Source organism: Spinacia oleracea, chromosome 6 (assembly GCF_020520425.1).
Source record: "Spinacia oleracea cultivar Varoflay chromosome 6, BTI_SOV_V1, whole genome shotgun sequence".
NCBI classification, from domain to species: domain Eukaryota; kingdom Viridiplantae; phylum Streptophyta; class Magnoliopsida; order Caryophyllales; family Amaranthaceae; genus Spinacia; species Spinacia oleracea.
In genome coordinates, this window is record NC_079492.1 from 9,761,894 (window position 1) to 9,785,599 (window position 23,706).

At 33.3% G+C, this 23,706-nt stretch overlaps 2 protein-coding genes across 2 annotated transcripts; both read left to right on the forward strand.

Annotated features, from left to right (window-relative positions):
* Positions 1-6,604: 6,604 nt before the first annotated feature.
* LOC130462674 (uncharacterized) lies at positions 6,605-9,862 on the forward strand. Its single transcript, XM_056831422.1, has 4 exons — positions 6,605-7,323; positions 7,508-7,542; positions 8,565-8,948; positions 9,086-9,862. Exons 1-4 carry the CDS (start codon positions 7,268-7,270, stop codon positions 9,535-9,537), a joined length of 927 nt encoding a protein of 308 aa, XP_056687400.1. The 5' UTR covers positions 6,605-7,267; the 3' UTR covers positions 9,538-9,862.
* Positions 9,863-14,000: 4,138 nt separating this feature from the next.
* Positions 14,001-22,691, forward strand: LOC110797268 (cysteine-rich receptor-like protein kinase 15). Its single transcript, XM_022002359.2, has 10 exons — positions 14,001-14,171; positions 14,290-14,567; positions 15,334-15,758; positions 17,265-17,332; positions 18,730-18,861; positions 19,248-19,378; positions 20,149-20,359; positions 21,093-21,330; positions 21,470-21,620; positions 22,215-22,691. The coding sequence occupies exons 1-10, from the start codon at positions 14,096-14,098 to the stop codon at positions 22,530-22,532; spliced, it is 2,028 nt and encodes a 675-aa protein (XP_021858051.2). The 5' UTR covers positions 14,001-14,095; the 3' UTR covers positions 22,533-22,691.
* The last annotated feature ends 1,015 nt before the right edge of the window (positions 22,692-23,706 follow it).

Genomic DNA, 23,706 nt, shown 5'->3' on the forward strand with positions numbered 1-23,706 from the left:
ATAATCTAGCTGCCAGGACCATTGCTACCAAATATCTCTATAGTTCAGCTAAACCTTTTAGTTTTGGAAAAGGGTCCTTTATTTGGAGAGGTTTCAAAGGGCCGTGGCATTGCTTTACCAAAGCTTGTAAATGGGTTGTGGGAACTGGGGAAAAGATCAACTTTTGTGAGGATATGTGGGTGGGTAATAGTACTTTAAGGGCTGCCATCCAAGGCCCGCTTTCTGAAAGTCAGGCCCATCTGACATTTAGCCACTGTATATCAGACAATGGTTGGAATCTGGAAAATGTGGGGTTTTGTCTGCCGTCCACCATTCACCACCAAATTTGTTGCTCCCCTTTTCCCATCACCCCCAAATTGATAAGCCAATTTCTATTTATGCCAAAAATGATAAATTTATGATGAAAAGAGCTTACAGTTATTTGTTTTGTTTTGAACAAAATAGTGCTAAAGATTTGAAATGTATTTGGAACTCCCCTACTCTCCCAAAAATCAAATTCTTTATGTGGCAAGCGTGGTCGGATCTTCTTCCTTCCCGGAAATTATTGGCGCAAAGGGGGTTGGGGATTTCGAATTGCTGCCCCTTTTGCCCAAACAGGCTAGAGGATGCCGATCACGTGCTAAGATCTTGTGTGAGAGCAATGGAAGTTTGGTCAATGGTTGATAACATTAACACCCAACTTTCCCTCCCCTTTAAACCTTGGCTAACTCATAATATTCAAAACACCTCCCCTTGGAACCTCTCTCCTTGGAATGAGGTGTTTCCGTTTTTGTTGTGGTTTATTTGGAAAAGGAGAAATTTGTGGGTTTTCTCAATGGAAAACATGTCAGCCCCTGTTTGTATCCAAAAAGCAAAAACCGCCTTGTTAGAGCTTTCTTCTACCCAGACCGACCACCCCCCTGTTCAAACCCAGAATCCCACTCCCTCGAGACCGACAAAATCGTGGTCTCCCCCCCCCCCCCCCCCCCCCCCCCACCCACCCCTTTTTTGTTTAAGTTGAATGTGGATGCAGCTTGGCAGAGTATTTCTAATGCTACTGGTTTTGCAGGAGTACTAAGAGACAAAGATGGGCTTTGGGTGAATGGTTTCTCGGGCTGTACAAGAGCAGAATCCAGTCTAATGGCGGAGTTGCTGGCCATTAGATAGGGTCTGGTCTGTGCAAACTCTCAAGGATGGACTCAATTATTAATTTCTTCGGATTGCAAGCAAGTTGTGGACCTCATTAACTCTCATCATTGCTTGTCGGGTCCGTACATTAACATTGTGTTGGATCGTAGGGTACTGAAGCAACACCTCTGTGGTATTCAGCTTCGGTTCGAGGGTAGGAACACCAACGCTTTGGCAGATAGCATGGCAAAGGCAAGGAGGGCAGCAGAGTTGGACCCCGGTGGTTTGCAGTGGCATGGACAACCGTATCTTAGTTGTAGAGATGTTTACCTAAAAGACCTTCAATCTGTTAGGAAGGCTAGATTACAATGTGTGGTTTATGATGTTCCCTGATTTTAGACTTTTTTGTATCTCTGATGTTTTATTAATCTAAGCTTGCCCATCTTCACAACAAAAAAAAACAAAAAAAAAAAAAAACCTTGACCAGATGTCCAATAATTAATATATAGATAGCTATGCACCCATCTATGCGTGCATATGCAATTAAACGACCGTGTTTCTGGGAAAAAAATCACATGCCTATTCTATATAAAATACCCATTTTCTCTCTCCTTTAACCTCTCACCATTTTCTGAATCATCAAAAACCTCTCACTCTCTCTCCTCCATTGATGTCACTCCTTCTATCTCCTCCCAAACGATCCAGCCTCCTCCCCTCCACTTTCCGTCGCCGCCGTCGATTTTCTCTAGCTACGACCAAACAACCGCGCCACCTCCCAAGCGAGCCACCGCCTTCTCCGCCACCGGCGCTAACGCCTTCTCCGAACATCGACGAACGCTTCTCCGAACGTCGTCGCTAACGCCAAAGAAACCTGGTATTATTTCTTTTCATTTTCATTTTTGTTTGTGTTTTTCTTTAGTTAAATTGCGTTTAAGTGTTAATATACAAAATATATTAGTTCGAAATTAGTTATTTCGTCCATTTTTATTTAGATCTGAATGTTTTTTTTTGATTCCTTTAGATGGAGTAGTTCAATTAGTTGCGGTAAACTGGTATAATTTTTAATGTTTCGATTCTACTTTTTAACTTATTCTCTTTGATTGATTAAATTTCAGTTTCAGCAAAAATTATAATAGGAATTTCTGATTTCTGTAGATTAATTTTATTATTTGGATTTTGTTAGTTTCATTCTTCAATTCCAGTGAATTTTAGTGTTTCAGCCTTTAAGATCTATCACCTTGCATGTTTAATTTATAAAGTTCGATGTTCAGAATTGTAGAATGAACTACACATGGTAACTTGATAATGTTGTTGTTGTTAGTATATTGTGGTTAGGATTGTCGTTCTTGGTGGTTGTGTTAGTTATTTCTGAATATTAATTCTGAATTTGTTATGTTCAGTTTATAATTTATCATGTTCAACTTATAAAAGACGATGTTCACAAATAATAACACTTTTGTGTGATGTTCATTTTCTCAAGTCTCATGTTCAACTTATAAAAAATTATGTCCAACTAAATTTAACTTATATAACTTATAAAGAATTATGTACAAAATCATGTCCAACTAAATTTAACATATAAAACTAATACTACGTATATGTTAAATACGATTAGTTTACTAATATTAGTTCACTTTTTTTGTGAATACGATTAGCTTACTTACTTTCCTCTTGAAATGCAGACCTAAAAATAGTTAGCCTACAGTTAAAGGCCTTGGAAATGATGAACTCTACGAAAGTAATCTAGCTTATGTGTGTAAGTTGTAAAGGTATATATGCCAAATTTTCCTGCTGTGTCTTTGAAATTTAATCATGTTCAGATTTTATATGTAGATGTTCATTATTTTTAATGATCTGAAGTGGTGTTGTATAAAATTTGTCATGTTCAAATTGTAACAGTAGATGTTCAAATTAATATTGTTGATGAAATTAATAATAACAATATATTTAGTTTCTCAAGTCTCATGTTCAACTTATAAAGAATTTTATTCTACTAAATTCAACTTATTAAAACTATGATATGTTTATAAATAAGAACACTTTTGCATGATGTTCAGTTTTTCAAGTCTCATGTTCAACTTATAAAGAACCGTGTTCAACTAAGTTCAACTTATTAAACAAATTAGTGTGATTTGTATTGGAATTGAAATTTCAGGAGTTATAAAATTGTTGATGGCGTTTGCTTTGACAATATACACTGAGAATTTTGTGTAAGGTAGTGGATGAGTGTAAGGATACTTTGTTTTTGGGTGTTTCCTCGTGAGATGAATATGCCACTAAAAAGTGATCCCCATTTAGTTTATAATTTATCATGTTCAACTAAATTCAACCTATAAAACTATGATATGTTCAACTCTTTTGTGTGATGTTCAGTTTTTCAAGTCTTACGTTCAATTTATACAAAATTATGTTCAGCTAAATTTAACTTATAAAACTAATATATATTCAAACTTTTGTGTGATGTACAATTCGGTTTCTCAAGTCTCATGTTCAATTTATAAAGTATTACGTACAGAGTCATGGTCAACTAAAATGCAAGCAGCAACAGTAAAAAGAAGATGTTTGTTATTCTTTACTAAAATATCAAAAGTGGCGTTGTCTAAATATTGTCATGTTCAGTTTATAATTTTTCATGTTCAACTTATAAAATATAAAATTCAATTTATAAAAGATGATGTTCAAAAATAAGAACACTTTTGTGTGATGTTCAGTTTCTCAAGTCTCATGTTCAATTAAATTCAAGTTATTAATTAAACTATGATATTTTCATAAATAAGAACACTTTTGCGTGATGTTCAGTTTCTCAAGTCTTATGTTCAACTTATACAGAATAATATTCAATTAAAAACATTATGATTTTCCTGCAGGAAGAAAAAGTTCAATAAGAATGCGACAACAAAAGAAGAATGCTGATTTAGAAATGGAAGATATGGTATTAAGAGAGGCTGTAAGAATTGAAGAAGAATTGAAGGCAGGAGCAACCAAAAAATAATCTACAAATAAGTAAGAAAAAGAAAGAGAATAGAGATCGTTGTAGCGAAAAAAGTGGAAGCCGAAAGGAAGGAAGCTGAAAAATTAGAAGCCTAAAAAGAGAAGAGGCAACAACCACTAAAATATAGGATGGAGATAGAAAATAAATGTCATGTTCATTTTCTGAACATGAATGTTCATTAAATTACTTTAAATGTCCATTTTTTTGTTTCTTATGTGTGCTTCCAGCTTACTAAAATAATGAGATGTTTTTTTTTTGGAAAACATGTGTAATAAAAAATTTAATTTAATTTTTTTTTTATTTTAAAAAAGGAAACATAATAATGCACTAAAAAAAGAAGGCTGAAACTACTAAAACGATGCATTGAAGCTCATATGCATGCAGAATTGCATGCATAGCTATGCAGCCAAAAATTTGGGCCGGAATAGGGGTCATACACTCATATGTATAATTGTATACTCCGTAATGCTACATATATGTAAATCAAACGGTTTTTGTTTTCAATTCTTTGACTGAATCTAACAACCAAATGTTGCTTATTTCATACGTCCTACGTACAAGTATAATATCATTAATCAAAGCTTAACGAGCCAACATTTATAAGTAACTAGAGAGCATTTTATGGTCTCTTCTTCCATTAAATAGTATTTCAATTCATATACAACCGTTTTTAAAAAAAAAAATCCGGGGGGCTGCCTCCACCCGCCCCCTAGCTCCGCCACGGTTCATTGACATTTCTAAACATGAAAAAAGGTGACAGAGATTAACAATGATTCTACTTGTAACTTTATTTGAACGAGAAACAAAGAGATTATGGGCACTTAAAGATAAGTCACCGCCTACGGAAATCGGTTTTTGCTCGGAGTTCGAGCGCTCGAATTGCCCTAGTACGTAGTATCAATGAGTAGCTTGTAAAATATTTCTTTAAATGCATTGTTTTGACTTTGATGTTGAAATCAGCAAAATAGTGGAAGATCATTCACAGAAAATGATGAACACAGATGTCACTACAAGAATTTGTATCTTTAACGACAATATAATTACGACGGGTTAAAAATTCCGTCGCAAAAGCTCTTTTGCGACGGGCTAGCAACCAAACAAAGACGGGAACAACCGTCGCAAAATGTCTTTTACGATAGGTTAACGACGGGCTCTTTCCATTAACGATGACCCCCTTTTATGACGGTTCGCGATAGGAAATCCCGTCATTAATCAATGATTATTGGCCTTTAACGACGGGATTTCCCATCGTGAATGATACAACTTTTTGTAGTGTGGTGTTTAGTAGCTGCTATAAACTGAGCAGCTTAGGAAGAAATAGAATAGAAATGCTGTCATTGTTTCTTTGATTACAAGCTAGAATTGTGCCAAGTAATTTAGGGAAATAAACCTAAGAGCATATATATATACTACAAGGATGATATCATGCCTTAACCAATCAAAGAGCAGCAACTCTTCTTACGATCAATCAGAAGGCACTAACAAAATGTGATGCAATAATCTAGTTGGCAGTGTTTGTTACAATTCAGTTACGTGGGGAATAATCTGGTGTTGGCAAGTCCAGCATTGTAATGATGAAGTTGATCATTTGCTTGATGTTGTGTTGACTCTGTGGAGTCAACATCATGCTATCAAGCTGTCCAACATATATACTATTTAAGTACTATTTTGACTTGAGTTTTTTACAAATATATAAAACCAATTGTTATTAGGAAAAATGTTGTTGGATTAGTCACAATACATATGTTCATAATATAATTTTTTGTACTTTCTACAAATAGAAATTAGAGATAGATATTTATTTATCCAATAATACGTATATTGGCCATTACACAAATTCTTATTTACATGTGGTGCATGTACAACAAATTCTTAATTGTAAAAGTTAACTCAAAATACTTTAAAGATATCCTTATATATGTAAAAATTACAGAGTTTTTTTTTTTTTGTGTGAAATACCTCTAAGTTTTGGCGCAATTCATCAAATGCCCATCGACTTTCAATAATACAAAAATGGCCCTAAAACAAAACTCAATACCCCATATACCCTTACTTTTAAGGTGTCATTAGTGCTCCATTAGCCTAAATTTGAAATTCACCAAATATCCCTATTTCATGTATTATTGACAGTCGATGGCCATTTAGTGAACTACGCAAAAAACAAGGGGTATTTCATGAAAAAACCGTAACAGTTATCTATTACGTATCTTTAGTGATTAAAATTTTCATTTTAAGAAAAATTATTTAATCAAAATCATAATAATGTATAAAATTAATCATTTAACCATTTAAAATGTTTATCTATCATTTTTTTTATAATATAAAAGTTGATTAAAATATATTAAAAGTTACAATAATTTAGATAAAAGTTTTAAAAAATGAGTAATAGTTATCGTGGTGTACGATAAATCAAGCAATACAATTTGGGCTATTATTCCCCCTTCAAGTGATGTAATAATTTTTTTTATATAAAAAAAAAACAAATATAGAGGAAGTACTTAGAATTTTCTCCTTGGATAAACGCTGAAAGTAACCAATGTGGCGGTACCACCTCGATCAGTAAACTGTTAAAACTCCGTATTTCATTCACCTGCATTTGTCATCAGAGTGAAATTACAACGACCGGTATATGTCATAACGTCAAGAAACCCACTCCAGCAAAACACCAACCACAATCTCCGCCCACGGTCCGTTGTCAGAAATTCTTACGACGGCAGCGTTGATAATCTTGATATTCAAGAACGCAGCCCTACCTCCGCCACACCGCCCAAGTCCGAGAGATCGAATTGAAGCAAAGAAGCCATAACTGAGGGAGTACGTCAGCTTCTTGTCTAAGGCGGAGCAATTCTACTCTTCCAGGCGATCCACCACATCTCCGTCAATCCCGAAATCTGTCTCGCCGGAGAAGAAGACGATGACGAGAAAATGTCTCCACTGTGGGGTCGAGAACACGCCACAGTGGCGGGAGGGGCCTATGGGATCACGTACGCTTTGTAATGCTTGTGGGGTGATGTATGTATAAAACAAAGGGTGTACTTCTAGCCGAGTATAGGCCCGTTAATAGCCCCAGTTACTCCAATGAGGATCACTCCAATTACCACCGGAAAGCGCTGGAGATGAAAAAAGGGTGTGCTACCGGTGACAATAAAGAAGAAAGAATCGACGATTATGGGTCAACCCGAATCAGGCAATTTGCCGCCTCACCCGGTTTCAAGTTCTGAACAGTAAGTACTACTCCCTTTTTTTTTTTTTAATTACTGTTTACCTTTTGTTACACCCATGTCAGTTACGTTTGTCGAAACTTAGATTACTTGGAACGAAACCAATTAAGAGGCAATTAAGTAATATAAGCAAGTTAGTAGGTTTAATAGTTTTTTTGTGGATTGATTTGTGTTAATACTTTTGCAGTTTTGGAAATTCGCATCATCCGGATTCACATGCTGGTAAATTCCCTATACTCAAAGATTTGTTTTAATCACTTCTTTTGCTGTTTGTTTTTATTGAATCTTGCTGTTGTTTAATTAACAAGTGGAGTATAAGTTAGATTGTTCTGGATTTGAGATTTTGATAACATGATAGATTGAAGAATTAATGATGATGTTTTTGTTGGAATATGCAAAGTATAATAATTGGTAAAATTGGTGTAGCGTGGCTTATTAGTTTGGCCGTGGTTTACCTGCGGAGGAAACTGCAGTATATGGGGAAAAAAAAGGAGTTTGAGTTTGTGAAAATCTCACGCTAGAAGCTACGGGGTAGTATTCTAGTAGGTCTTGGTTACCTATTTTTCATTATCTTGCGAACCAATTAAAACCTTCTTATTAATTATATATATATATAGCCTAACATATCAGAGATTCATATCATCAATAAAACCACAAAAACCTCTTTCTCCGACCTAAGATTATTTTGAGCAATTTCATCCTTTGATTTCGGGTGCACGAATTTACCACGGCGCAACTCCGTAGTCTGAGATAGTAAAGTATTCGAACCTATCTTTATACGTTTATTCTATTTGAGCAGTTATATTAACAACAGTTTGTGGGTTAAATTTGTTAGGCAAATGCCTTTTTTGGTTTTGTTGCTAGTAATTTGTGGGACTTTAGCCTTTTACTTGGAAATGGATCATTGTTTTTAGGGTTTGGAAGAACATAGAAAATTAGACAATGTGTATGCCTACAAAATACATCTGTCAAGTTTGTTGAATCTAAACTAAAAAGGATATATATGTAAAAATCGAATTGAAGATCGGAGTATCAGTCAAGTTGTTGTTAACGATTAGTCACAACATATATAAAATAATAGAAGGTATTATTCATGTTGTCATATGTTGCAAATTTTTTTGTTGATGCATCAAGTTAATTATGTTAAGGAGTAGTAGTAATTAAGCTTAATATCAACATACCGGCCTTTTATATATGGAAGATATATGGATCAGTTAAATGAATCTAAATTGAATTATTGGTAGACATGTATGACGGAAGCTCGTCCTTTTCAAGTGGTGAAAGAACAACGACAATACAGCTGGTCGTATCCTTCGATGACCTAAAAGTTGTTAGCCAGCGGAAGGCATGTTATTTAACTGAAGACGATGATGCTCTGTACTTGAGGGTGGATATGCCAGGGTTGGGCAAAGAACATACCAATATCTACCCGGAGGACAATTACACTCTGATAGTAAAAGGAGTCGGGGAGGTGGACAACTTTGAACCCAAGTTCAAAGATAAGGAAACTTGTGTTATTACTTACGTTGCTAAGGTGACTTCACTGGAAATGTACAAGTACAATTTGGATGGGATTCAATTAGGGATGAAGAATGGAGTGCTCAAGGCTATTGTTCCCAAAATCAAGGGTGAGTTACGTTACACAATCATTATCGACTGATGATGAAATTGGAAATTGGAAATTGGAAATTGGAAATTGGAAATTGGAAATTGGAAATTGGAAATCAATCTATATTTATGAGTCTATTTTGAATCTATCTTGTAGACATAATGTATGGTGGAAACTCAAGAACGACGATGCAGCTGACATACTCGGGTGGGCCAAACAATGAGTCGGAACCAAATGGACAGCGGAAGCCATGGTATTTGACGGAAGATGATGATGGTTTGTACTTGAGGTTTGATATGCCAGGGGTGAATGACCGCGAAGGTCCCTTCTTTTCCTATAAGTACAGTACTATGAGAGTAGGAGTAGTCCAGCTGTTGGACGACTCGGAACCCAAGTTGAAAGATGAGGAAACTTTTCCTATGATCTACACTGCTGATATCACTTTACTGGATATACAACAATACAATTTTCATTGGATTCATTCAGGGTTCAAGAATGGAGTGCTCAAGCTTATCGTTCCAAAAAAGAATGGACTTTATGATCTCAAGGTTAGCTCATGGGAAACTATCTTTAACAATCTAGGTTTGTCAATGTATCTCAATCCGTAGTATTTTTCATGTTCGATCTGGAATCCCCTTAGACATCTTCTTCGATTGTTTTTCCTAGAGTTGAAAATTGCACAAACAAAACATATATATGTCAATGCTGTTGTCTCTCATCGTATAAGTATCAAGGAATCATCACCAATCAAGTGGTGATCGAATCCAGACTAAAACATGGATCGGATTCATTTCTGCAACTTTTCACTTTTCTCTCTTTGCAATCAATTTATGTTTGTCAACTACGGACTACTTTGATTTTTGGAACATTAAGTCCCACATATTATATACGTACTACTCCCGTATCCTCTTCTTCAACCATGCTGTCAAGGTATTCATTACATGGACTATTTAATCTACGAATTCCATAAATGTGTTATCATCTTGTTCTCCAAATCCAATTACCCTCGGGAAAAAACCAAACTTAATACCATGTAAAATATTATTCACGGAAAAATTTATTGGTGTGTTTCTTATTTGTGGGCATACATCTCTGTTTATATTACAAATTAGATATCTTACGCTTTGTAGCTTTTCTAAGTCATATACAATCTTATCTTATATCATATAACTTAGTTAAAACTAAACTTTTTGTGCAAATGGACAAGTGTTTTGATAATATGATCCGAATTGTTAATATTTTCCTCATCGCTCAGAGGGTACACTATCAAATAGGCAAGAAATAGCTGTGAAGATAGGGGTGCAAATGAGTCGAGACTCTCAATAAACCACTCGGATTTGGGCTCGGGCTTGGTTAAATCTCGTTCATGTTCGTTTATTTAATACCTGAGCCGAGCTTGAACAAATTTTGAAGCTCGTTAATAAACGAGCTTGGACATGAACATACATATGCTCGTTCATTTAAGTTCACGAACAACTCGTTTATTTATGTTCCTGAACAAACTCGTTTATTTGTGTTCACAATCAAAATTTTCATATATAAATTTTTATTAAAGATAAAAGTCGTATTATGACTTTAACATCCATAAATATATATCATTGAATAAAATTATTTTGAATTTAAATGGATAAATTGGTGCACATTCAAAATTATGTTTTCAAATGGTTACACTCTAAAGCACAAGTTAAGCTCGTTTAAGAAAAAAACTCATTTATGAACTCGACTCGATTAATAAGAGAGACGTTCATGAACCGTTCACGAACACAAAATCTCTTAAACGAACCGAGTTTGAACAAATTTTTGAGCTCGGTTGAAAGCTAGGGATCGGACTCAGACTCGAACTCGCCCAAGTCAAATGAACATGAACATGAACAAGGTAGTACTCGACTCGACTCGTTTGCACCCCTATGTGAAGAGGTTGTCTAGAACATCTAACCAACGTGAATCTTTTACAAGTATTATAATTATGTACATAAAATAAAAGTAGATTTTTGACATATAAACCGATCATTTTGGTATGCATACATAAACTGTCAGCTCCATTCTAAGTCTAACTTTTAAAATTTTATGTTATGTCCTTAATTTTCATTATTTTCTCTTAATTTTTCAATAACATATTACTACCTCTGTTTCAATAAGTTCTTTACACTTACCATTTGCACCGACTCCAATGCAATATTTGACTGTTAATATATCCAATTTTGTATGGCAACAAAAATATGAAAAGTTGATATTTATAAAATACATTTCGAGATGAATCTAACTAGATATTTCATGATAATTTTGATAGATATAATAGTGAGAATTTATGCTCAAAGTTTTAATTTTTGAACACATATTCCAAAGGGTAAAGAATTTAATGAAACAAATGTAGAACAAAGGGTAAAGAATATTTAATGAAACGAAGGTAGAACAAAACTTGAATTTTTTTTTTATAAAAAACATTATTTTAATAAGTTAGTGTTGGACTAACAAAGTAAGAAGTATTTAATAAAAATTGTGCATTGCACGGACCTAACCTAGGAGGAAGTACAAATACATATTAGATATGTATGGGCAAATACATATCAGAACAAAAGACAAAATAGGAAAAAGGACAAAAAAATAATTAAATGGTACTTTTCTAAACACAAATGGTAACCTAGTTGTGACAAAAATGAAGTTGACAATTAGGGTTACCGTACTATATCATCATACATAACATGACTTTGTGACCAGCTCTGATCCCATCACTGACTTAATTCGGTGAACAAATGCATGCTAATCTTTATACGAAGTATATACTACTAAAGCACAATTTTTTTTCCTCCAAAAGAAATATTTTTTTGGGTCAAAATGAGTTACTACATAAATTAAAGGCAAATTTATCAAAAACTACCTTATAAAATATGATTTTTGCGAAAAACTACCTTATAAAAAAAATGTTGTAATAAACTACCTTATAAAAAATTTATGTTGTAAGATACTACCTTTTCCCGAATTATGAACGTTTGATCGAAATTTCGGGATTGACTTTACCATATATATGTCACGTGCCATTTAATTACGTCTTTCCCGTTAGATGTCGCGTAATATGCACCTAGTAAAGTCAACGTCGTAATTTTAAATTAATGCTCATAATATGGCCAAAGGTAGTATCTTACAACATAAAAATTTTATAAGGTAGTTTATTACAACATTTTTTTTATAAGGTAGTTTTTCGCAAAAATCATATTTTATAAGGTAGTTTTTGACAAATTTGCCTAAATTAAATATCAGAATATACAGCAGAATAGTTTGTGATGATTTCATCAGATTCCACACCTTGTGGAATAAAAATACAATCATTGATGGCACAAATACTGCTTAGAGATATTATTTCCAAAAAAGAAATGTCATTTGAGCTAGATATATCAAAAATGCAAGTGTAACACCCTAATAATTCCTTGCTTTTTATAAAACATTTTCCAACTTTCTATTTCCGACAATATTTTCCGATACGTACATGCAATGTTTCCGTTTCCGCAACATCTACGACTTGGATAATATTTATATTTCCGTCATGATCTATATATATTTCCGTTTCCGGTAATATCATCATTTCCGGAGCATTCTATATTTTGCCTTTTGACGATTTCAGCTCCCACTGGAACCGAAATCCGTCGTTTCCGAATGTTCATAAATAGATTATTTAATTCACTTAAATACTTGATCAGTTCACGTATTATTTGCGTGACCCTACGGGTTCAGTCAAGAGTAACTTGTGAAAATAAACAAAATCGATAAAGTTAGTACAAAAAAGACACTTGGTACATGTACCCAGCTCTAAATAACTTCGTACTTAAGAGCGAGTTTATTACATTAAGGAGTATGAGTTGAGCTGTTGAGTGAGTACCAAAGAAATATGCAGTGAAGTGTTTAGATTAAGTCTCAATAAGACTATTGCCCTTGATAAAAGTAGTTGACAAATTAGTTAAAGAGAAATTAGGATAATTAGTTAAAAAAAATAAAAAAAATAATTAATTTATGGGGAGTTACTGTTCATAAATAACAGTAACTTAGCTCCCAATTTTTAAAGGGTAGAGATGAGATGGCCATGGTTTCAGGACCCCACCAGGCGGGATCAAGATCCAAAACTAATTAGACCTGCTCCATTTTTTCAGGGTTTGAGACCAATTATTTGAGACACATTGGATATGGGAAAAGATCTAAATCCACATGTTTAAAACCGGTTTGGTTCTAGATTTATTATCCTCAAACTCATCACTCGGTTCAGAACCGACTCATGAACCCATTCAATTATTAAAATACATTGATTTAATAGTTGTAGGCATAATTTTCACATTAGATTGTAGGGAAATAATATGTACGAAGTATAATTTATATATGAATGTGATGGTACATGATGGTCAAATTAATAGTCTAAGCTAGAAAAATTTTAGAGACTAAGGCCCTGTTCTGTTTACGTTATTTCTACTTATTTCAGGAAAAATAAGTTCAAAAAAATTTAGTTAAGTTCAGATAAGATAAGTTCAGGAAAAATAAGAGTTGACCAAGTACAACTTATAACTAAAATAAGTTTTGATAAGTTTTAATAAGTTCAGATAGGTTCAGATAAGATAATTTCAGAAAAAATAAGTGAAAATCAGGTGAATAGAACGCACCCTAAGAGGTTAAATTCATAAAACATTACGAACTCATTTCAAACACAGGAACTGATTGACCCATTTGGGTGGATCTGGGTTGACCCATGCCCATCCTCAATTGTAAGACACATGCGAACTAACAATTGTATTTGTACATATATATCTAGAACAAAGTCCTTATGGGGACCTTTTTTTAAAATAAAAAAAAGTCTTTATGAAGGGTTTACCTCCAGAAACTTTGTAGTAGAAAGGGTCTATACAATCCATACACTTAAAAACAAACTTAACAAATTAATGTGTACCATCTCATATTTTTATTAATATATTCCTAAGTCCTAACTAATCCGAAAAATATTTAATCCCCTACAATGTAGACTGAAGAAAATTATAATCCATAAATTTCAACCCAACACTCCAATAGTAGTCAAATATAATGACCCGAATGTATTGCCCATATTGCCGATATTTACTACTATAACGATATGATCTTGCGAATTCCATTTATATTAAAACAGAACTTCCTTGATAAAAAGAACGTCATATGCATATGGCCAAGTATGCTTCAATTTTGCCCCTAATTTCCCTCGTATTCATCATGCTGATCCAGCTATATCCAGGTATTTTTCAGTTAAACCGCGAATGTTATTTTTCCTTACATTTTTCAATATTCATTGCGAGTTTAAAATTGAAACGGCTACCCATCTTTTATTTTTTAATTTTTTTTTTTGTTATTAGGAGAGGCGATAACATTGACAATAGAAAACAACTGCGATTTCACAGTGTGGCCGGTCATACTAACAACCAACGGGACTACCTCGAACATAAACTCCACCAACGGATTTTCTTTGATAAATGGTGATTCGAGGGTGATCAACGTACAACCAAGTTGGGCGGGCCGGGTTTGGGGTAGAACCGACTGCAGCACCAACAACGTGACCGGAAACTTCTCTTGTCTAACAGGTGATTGCGGCACAGGCAGGATAGACTGCCAAGGCTTATCTCACACGTCCCCGGTAATGTAGTATTTATAATATAAGAAAAATAAACTAATTCATTTCATTCATATAAAAGTTACTCTCTTCGTTCGTTAATACTCGACCAGGTTTAACCGACACATAATTTTCGGCAATTTAATTGATTTATTAACTAATTAGGTGGTAGTTGACAGTGGGGTACTCCCTCCGTATTTAAAAAAGATATATACAATTTGACCGGCACATAGGTTTAAGAGAGTGAGTTGAATTTATTAAAATAAGATGAAAGTGAGGTAGTAAGTGAATTATTTATTATAGTAAAAGAATGATGTGAGTAAGATGTAGGGACCACAAGAAAGAGAGAAATATTAATATAATGGGAAGTGAGAACCAAAACATGTCAAAAAAGAAAAGTGTATCTCTTTTTAAAATGCAGCCCTTTAAGGAAAGTGTATGTCTTTTTAAAATACTGAGGGATTTTTTTTGTAATATAGTTAGTGGTAGATGTCAAAATATTTTGAGGAATGAGTGTGGGGTTAAATTTCTCAATGTTTTTTTTATGGAAAGTAGAAATATAAGTAGTTCTTTGAATAAGTAAAAGAAGTAATATAATATTAGTAAAAATATGTCATTTATATAAAAGAGACGAGAATTAACAGACGATTTTATTAGGAAAGTGGGACAAGTATCAAGGGAGGTGGAGTATAAATTACAACAACTAACCCTTGACCTTGAGAAACATGATTAATCATGATCCCATGATCCATTAACCCACTAATTATAATTTTGGGAATATTTCCAACAGGTAAACGTTATCGACTTGATAACCGCGCAACCGGGTGGTAACCAAGACTTCTATAACGCTAGCGTTGTTTCCGGCTACAACCTCCCGGTAGCGATAGTTCCCCACGGCGGCAACACCAGCCGTTGCGCGTTGACTGGTTGCGTATTTTACAACGACATTGGTTGCCCCGAAGAACTTAGGGTGACCAACAATGACAGTATAATTGGGTGTAGAAGCTCGTGTGACGTGTATCGTACGGATGAGACTTGTTGTACAAATGAGAATGATTGTCGACGTGATAACTTCTCCGTTCGGTCGCTGATTTTTAGACGGGGTTGTCAACGGGCTTACAATTATGCGTTAGATGTTGTTAACTCTACTTTCAGTTGTCCTACAACCCGAACGTCATATACAATTACCTTCTGCCCGATTCCAAGTATTGCCAGGTACAGTGGTTTGACCTTTCTCTCAATCAAAAAATAAAAAAGTAGGTTTGACAATTTCAATTACAAAATATAAATGTGGCGTAAGAGGGGTGATCTGAACATGTGACTTACCGGTTATCGTACACAAGTTTAATTATGAGGAAGTATTTTCGAATATCTGATTTGTGATTGCAAATAGGGCTGTGCAAAAAATCCGGCAAACCGAAACCGAACTCTAAAACCGAAAAAACCGAACCAAAAAAGCGGATAACCGAACCGAAATAATAGGGTTAGGGTCGGCTTTTTTGCATTTTAAAAAAATCCGAACCGAACATGTGGATAACCGGCCCGAAAAACGGGTAACCGAATTGACCGAAATTAACAAGATGTTCGTTACATTGGTGTGATGTACTGATGTTCCTGTTGTTTAGTAGTTGCTAATGTTGGAAATTAATTAATGGTCTTGTTGATGTTGAATTATGCACATGGTAATCTATTAAAGATGAATAATTTTGCTCTAGTTGCTTCTTTGCGAACTTGCTGTATTGTTTTGTTCTTGTTTTGTTAACTTTTATGTCGTATGAATCAGATATTAAGAGTTCATAAACATGTTTATAGGTGCTTTTTTTTATCTTCAACTCTACATGATTAAAGTTTTTACGGGAAGTTTTAACAAAATAATGTGAACTATTACCCGACCGAACCGACCGAAAAAAACCCGATACCCGAAAAAGCGGGTACCGATACTTGTGGATACGGTTTAGGGTCGGCATTTTTAAAAACCGAAAATAACGGGTACCCGAAATAAATTGCTAACGGGTAACCGAACCCGTATTTGCACACCCCTAATTGCAAATGCATATAATAGCAAAAGACAAAATAGGAAAAAGACAAAATAAAATAAAATTGAATGGTACTTTTTTAAACAAAAATGATACTCCCTCCGTATTTATTTAAGAAATACACTTGCATTTTCCGGCCGTATTTATTTAAAAGATACACTTGCCATAATTAGTACGGAGTAACTTATCAACCTCATCATCTAATTAAATAATACATCTACTTTACCTTATGACCCACCATCCTATTAAACAAATAATTTAATAAACCCACATCACCTCCCACCCTTCAAAATGGCATGGTCCCCACTTCTTTACTTATTAAAATATCTATCCAACGCCACTTGCTTTATTATTTTATTTCATTCAATTCTTCTTCTTAATACCCGTGCCTGGCCAAATGTATCTATTAAATAAATACGGAGAGAGTACTTTTTTTTACAGAATGGTATATTTTTTTTAACATGAATAGTACATTTTTTTTAACATGAATGGTACTTCTTTATTTCCCTATTTTATCTTTTAGCTATTTGTCTTTTACTCTGATATGTGTGTTACCATACATATTAGATATCCGAAAATACTTCCTCTTCAATCATGCACGTACGTAGTTTTGTCATATGTGTAGAAAAAAAATTATAGTATTTTTTTTTCTAGTTTTTACCAAATTTTGCTTGATGATATTTAGGGAGGTGTGTGAACCATTTCTACCAACATTTGAGCTGCCAAATGACTCTGCGGAACCACCTTCGACGAGTAAGTTCAAAATTTCACCTTCGTAGCTTTACATTTACAAAGTTTTAGGCTCTGTTTGGCAAAACTAACTGAAACGAGGCTGAAACTGATAAGTTACCTGAAACTGATAAGGAAGTGACTGAAATAGATAAGGTGCTGAAACTGATAAGTTAACTGATTAGGTAAATTGTTTGGTAAAACTTATTGTTTAAGTTATTGATTTTTAGTTAACATTTATACTCCATATATTTTATATACTTCTATGTCAATGTTAATTACTTTTTTAAGTTATTAATCTTGTCACATAGGATGGGCTATTAAACGTTATTGTCGTATTGAATACTCCGTAACAATCCGTAACAAGGCAAGATGGAGGTAATCAAGGAATGTCAAACATAATAAATTAGCAGTATAATTTGAAAGCATCAAAGTCATAATTTGCTAATAGTATGTCAAAAAAAATGTCAAAAGTGTTGCATGACAGTCAAGAAATCCATATACTCTGTATATAATTGGAGTCAAATAACATCGTGTGATGATGCAGCAATGTGATGAAGGGTGATAATTTCAGATTGTCATAAACAATTTACTTCATATTAAGCGCATTTCAGTGACTGAATTCCAGACGTTACTTTGAGTAACGTTCTAATTTCAGTCCAATTCACCACCTGAAATATTATTTCAGCTCTCTACCAAACACTCCTAAAATGATAAGTTAATAAAAATTTCAGGTAACTAATAATTTAAGGTGACTGAAATGCGTTACCACACAATGCGTTAATCGAAGGTTTTTATTCTTTTGATGCATAGCAGGTAAGAGATAAAAACAAACACAAGTTTAGTTTACAATATCATGAGGTCCGAAATCCTCCAAAATCATGTCCAAATTACAAGAATTTGTATCTTTAATGACAACGTAATAACGACGGGTCAAAAATTCCGTCGTAAAAGGCAAATGTCTTTTACGACGAGTAAACGACGGGATTTTTCATTTACGACAGCCCCTTTTATGACGGGTTCGCGACAGAAAATCCCGTCGTTAATCAACGATTATTGGCTTTTCGCTACAAAATTTTTCATCGTTAATGGTACAATTTTTTGTAGTGTCAGATAAACTCCAGAGGGGTGGGGAATAACCACAACCTCGTCGAAGTTTTAAATTGCTTATTTTCCCTTCGTTCCACAAATTTCTTCTCACTTTCCTATTCATGTGGTCAAATATAAACATGTTGGCCGTCTTACGGTTATTTTTTAGATAAGAAAAATCATAAACACGAAAATTTAAGCATCTTATCATTTAATACACCTAAAAGACGTGTCAAACAGAGCCAAAGAACACTTGACTTGTGAGAAATCTATAGTTTAAACTCTCAACAATTATATGTACAATGATTATTTATAGTGTATAAAAAATGCAGGTGATTCAAAGAGAAACCGCATTATTCTTTTAGTAGGCTTACTAGCAACAGCAGTAATATCAATTTTGCTGGTGCTTGGAGTTTGGACTTGTATACGCAGGAGGAGGAAGGTTATCAAAACATATAATGATTGTAAGTAAAACAAAAGGTCTTGCATGCATAAGGTGTATAATTTTTACCTAATTTTTTGTATAGGTAACTTTTACGGAGTAATATGTTTTGACTAACTTTATATTATATAAAAAAAAAAGTTGATAGATAAATATTTTAAAAGGTTAAATTATCAATTTTATGCATTATAAGTGATTTTAAAGAAATGATTTTTACTTAAATGAAAAATTTATCACTAGAAAAATATAACTTTTATGTATACTACTATGAGGGTAACTTTTAAGCTTATTTTAAGTTAATTCTACTCTGATGTTGTAAATAAGAGCTGGTTTAAGTAAAAACATATTTTTACATTTGGATTGGATCGACATGCTTCAATCTAATTTTTGGTGTTAATGATTGTTCAGCGGAAGTGTTTGATATCAAAAATGATGTAATGGACTCCTTGCAATTTGACCTAAACACGATCCGTTTAGCAACTAACAACTTTGCTGTGGAAAATAAACTCGGAGAAGGTGGATTTGGTGTAGTTTACAAGGTATTGCTTCCATTTTAAAATGATCTTTACACTTAATGTTTTAATCCGTTTCATAATATTCTTTACAATGTGTTTTATACTATTTTTTGATATGAAAATTTAGTATCTTATCCTTCTTATCCCACAACATTTACAATTTTTCACTCAATTTCTCTTACTTAATTTATTCAACTTTTTTTTTTCTTAAACTCACCCACTTTTATTTTTACAAATATTTGATCCATATTATGTTCACCCATATTTTTACACACATTTTATCTTTTTGTCTTAATAGTTGTGTAAATAATAACGGTAAAGATCATTTGAAACGGACGTAGTAATAATAATGAGACATATATTGGTATACACATATCCCTTCTAAACCTTTTATATTTATCGTCTTAAAATTAGATTTCGAAATTAGCCAAAAGAGTTGAATTGAAATAGCAAATAAAAGTTCATAGATGACTATTCCTCGTTCTATTTACCGGATTTTCACTTACTTTCCTGAATTTAGCTATCTGAACTTAACTGAAATTTTCTAAACTTATCTAACTTATTAGAATTTATTAAAACTGATTTTAGTTATAAATTATACTTGGATAGCGCTTATATTTTTCTTGAACTTATATGAACTTATTTTTCCCGAAATAAGTAGAAATAAGGTGAATAGAATAGAGTCTAACTCAAATTTATCAATTAGGTATTGACTTCAAATGAATTTTCTTTTTGAACTTGGTGTATTTTTAATTGCTCGTTGATATTAAAACTTATTGTTGGTTCTCTATTAGGGAAAACCCGAGAAGGGACAGGAAATTGCTGTCAAAAGGCTTTCAAAAAACTCAGGACAAGGAGCTTCTGAGTTTAAAACGGAAGTCGTTTTAGCTGCAAAACTTCGACACAAGAACTTGGTCAAGCTCTTAGGATTTTGTGTGGCATTGGATGAAAAGATACTCGTCTATGAGTTTCTTCCTAATTCAAGTTTAGATAGATTTTTATTTGGTAATTTATTAACCTAATAATGAAGTTCTGGAAAACAAATACTTCATCCGTTCTTTAAATATCTCACCTCAATGGAAGATCTAACGTTTTATATTAGGTAGACTGAAAATCAATTTATTAATTTTCTTCTAAAAAGTTACAACAAGCATAATATATATAAACTAGATCTATATAATTTTGTTCTCAAAAGAAAACTAAGTTTATAATTTGAGAGTGTGGCTGAGTTGTGTTCAAATAATAGGAGGCAATTGATATCACTTAATCAATAAATTCTTTTAAACATGGATATGAATATATAATGCCTTATTTTAGCTAGTTAAAATGAGAAAGATAATATGTAAGTTCAATATAATCTACCAATTTTACTGATATATTGTTACCTATGTCATTTATGTACCTTTACAATAATATATGTACAATATTTGTATAATATATGTGCAATATGTGTTAAAATATAATATATATTTTAACCTTCTACTTCAATACAAGTTGTTAGATCTCTTATGCGCAAAAAAATACTAACTACACCAACTCACCCACATATTTAAATCTAAAATGCTATATCAACTTTTTATAATGTTGTCATATACAAAATTTGAGATATTAATTAAGAGTCAAAGTCATGTATTGGAGAGCGTAGAGTCAACCATGGTGCAATATTTAAGGAACGGATGAAGTAATTATTTTTTTGCGCTTTAATGCCTAATTAGTTGTGTGCATTGGTGTATTGTAGATCGAAGAAATCAAGCATCAATAGATTGGCCAACAAGGTTCAAGATTATAGCTGGTATTGCAAGAGGACTTTTATATCTACATGAAGACTCCCCGCTTAAGGTCATTCATCGAGATCTCAAATCAAGTAACATATTACTAGATGAAGATATGAACCCAAAGATATCGGATTTTGGCCTCGCAAAACTTTTTGGAATCGATCAAACTCGAGGTGACACTAAAAGAATTGTTGGGACATAGTAAGATATCTAAATTTCAATTATATTCCCTTCTTTTTGGTACTTAATTAGTCATAGAATTATGATTGATTTCCTTCCACCGTTGTTCATCTAGAAAAACATAGTACTCCATACTAATCAGGTCTTATTTTTAATACAGTGGTTATATGGCTCCGGAATATGCAATAACGGGTCATTACTCGGTAAAATCAGATGTTTACAGTTTTGGTGTTTTAGTCCTTGAGATCGTAAGTGGTCAAAGAAATAGATTTTTCGGGCGATTGCAGCTTGAAGAGGCATTACTACACCGTGTAAGTGTTTTAATTAGTTGAAGTATATGCTCTTCCTACATAGTGATGATTTATTCAAGAATTGAGAATGTTTTTGAAATATTAAGAAAATTTTGCAAATAGAATGTTTTTGAAATATTAAGAAAATTTTGCAAATAACTATGTATCTTCTAGTTTTCCAATTTGGCAAACAACAACGTAGTACTTTTTACTTTGATTTTTGTAAAGAACTACCAAAATATGTTTTTGTGTGGATCCAATACCACTTTACGGTTTTCTCATTTTAAAACTAATGGCTCCTTCGGTATTACTGCCAATTTTGATTATTTAATTTGGTAAATCCTACTAAAAAATAATCATACTCATAGTAATCATGCCAATTCTAAAAACCGGTAATAAAAAAAAATGAAAACTACTCTTTATGCTTTTCATAATTTGGTTTTTATTTTATAAAAATATAAAACAGAAAACGATATCGAAAGACCCCTAAATATATCTTTCATTCTCCTCATTATATATGCACTTTCCATTACAATGATGCATGGTTTATTCCAAAATGGAACAATATTATTGAAAGATCATTAATTAATTACCTCTTTTTTTCTTGTTGAGCAGGCATGGAGATTGTGGAACGAGAAGAAGACCTTAGATTTAGTAGACACAACATTGCAAAATAATTATCCGAGTGACGAAATAACTAAATGCATTCATATTGGTTTATTATGCGTTCAAGAAGATGCCGTAGCAAGGCCAAGAATGAGCTCGATTGTAGCAGCCCTTAATGGGCAAGTAGTTTGTCTACCAACACCAAAGCCACCAAATTTCTTTGGTACTAATACTAATTCTGAAGATGATGAAATACAAAAACATAACTCTACAGATGATGTTTATACTGGAACTCAGTCGATATCATGCTTGTATCCTCGCGACTAATTAAAGTAGTTTGTAGATTTAAATTAATACATTCATTTGTACAAGTAATTTTTTTTTTTTTTGACATTGAATGTATTCAGTTGTAGAACTAATAAAAGAATATACGGAGTATCTCTCTCTTGTGAATATATACAGTACATTAAGGAAAATTTGTGAATAACTACCTTCTTTTTTTTTTTTTTTTTGCTAAGCAAGTGAGAATAATATTAAGGCTCAAACAATTACAACCTAAACTAACTTCAAGAGAAACAAACCAACTAGGTTGGACCATTTCAACAAGAAGTTAGCAAAACAACAAGCAACTAGGAATACAAAGCTTATAAGCTCACAAACCAACTATTGTCTTTCCTGTTTACATATTTAGGCAAGATTGCTTGAATTCTACTCTTCACAGTTTGCTTCAAAGTACCAACTGTAACTTTAACAGCAGGAACCAACTGATCCCATAGACTAGTGTTCCTGCATCTCCAGATTAAGTACACCAGTGCCACAATTGTTGCATAGTATACCTGCTTCCTGAATTTAGAGTGTCTTCCATGCTTGATGCTTCTATATAGCTGATGTAAATCAACAGCAGTAGTGTTGATTCCCAACCATGCCTTCATTGCAACCAAACATTGCTTGCTATCACTACTACAAAACGCGTCATTTTTCGACGTTTTTTTGGCTAATATTCGACGCCTTACAGCGTCGGGAAAAATTTTCTCGACGCACCATGTCAGCGTCGAGAATTTGGCCGTAGAGAAATTCTCGACGCTTTGGGGCGTCGAGAATCTCGACGGTTATTGTCGTCTACAGAATATCTTTGGCGCTAATCTGCGTCGAGAATCTCGACGGTGTTTGGTGTAGCTAAATATTTCTCGACGGTCATCTGCGTAGTAATATTTTTAGCGGGTTTACCAACAATTTTTTGCGCGAATCATGTTTCGACACTACAAAGCGTCGAGAATTTAATTTAATATTTTTTTTTTAGTCGTTCATGTTATCCCAAAGCAAAATCAACCTGAAACTAATTAATTAAAACCAAACCAAACAAATGCAATTAACTATATATATAGCACGAACACATTTAAAATTATAAATGACAAGATTATTAATCTATATAATGTAATAATACGTATTAGCTCGCTCCAAATCATATCATATCATCAAATTAAGTTTAATTACACATGTC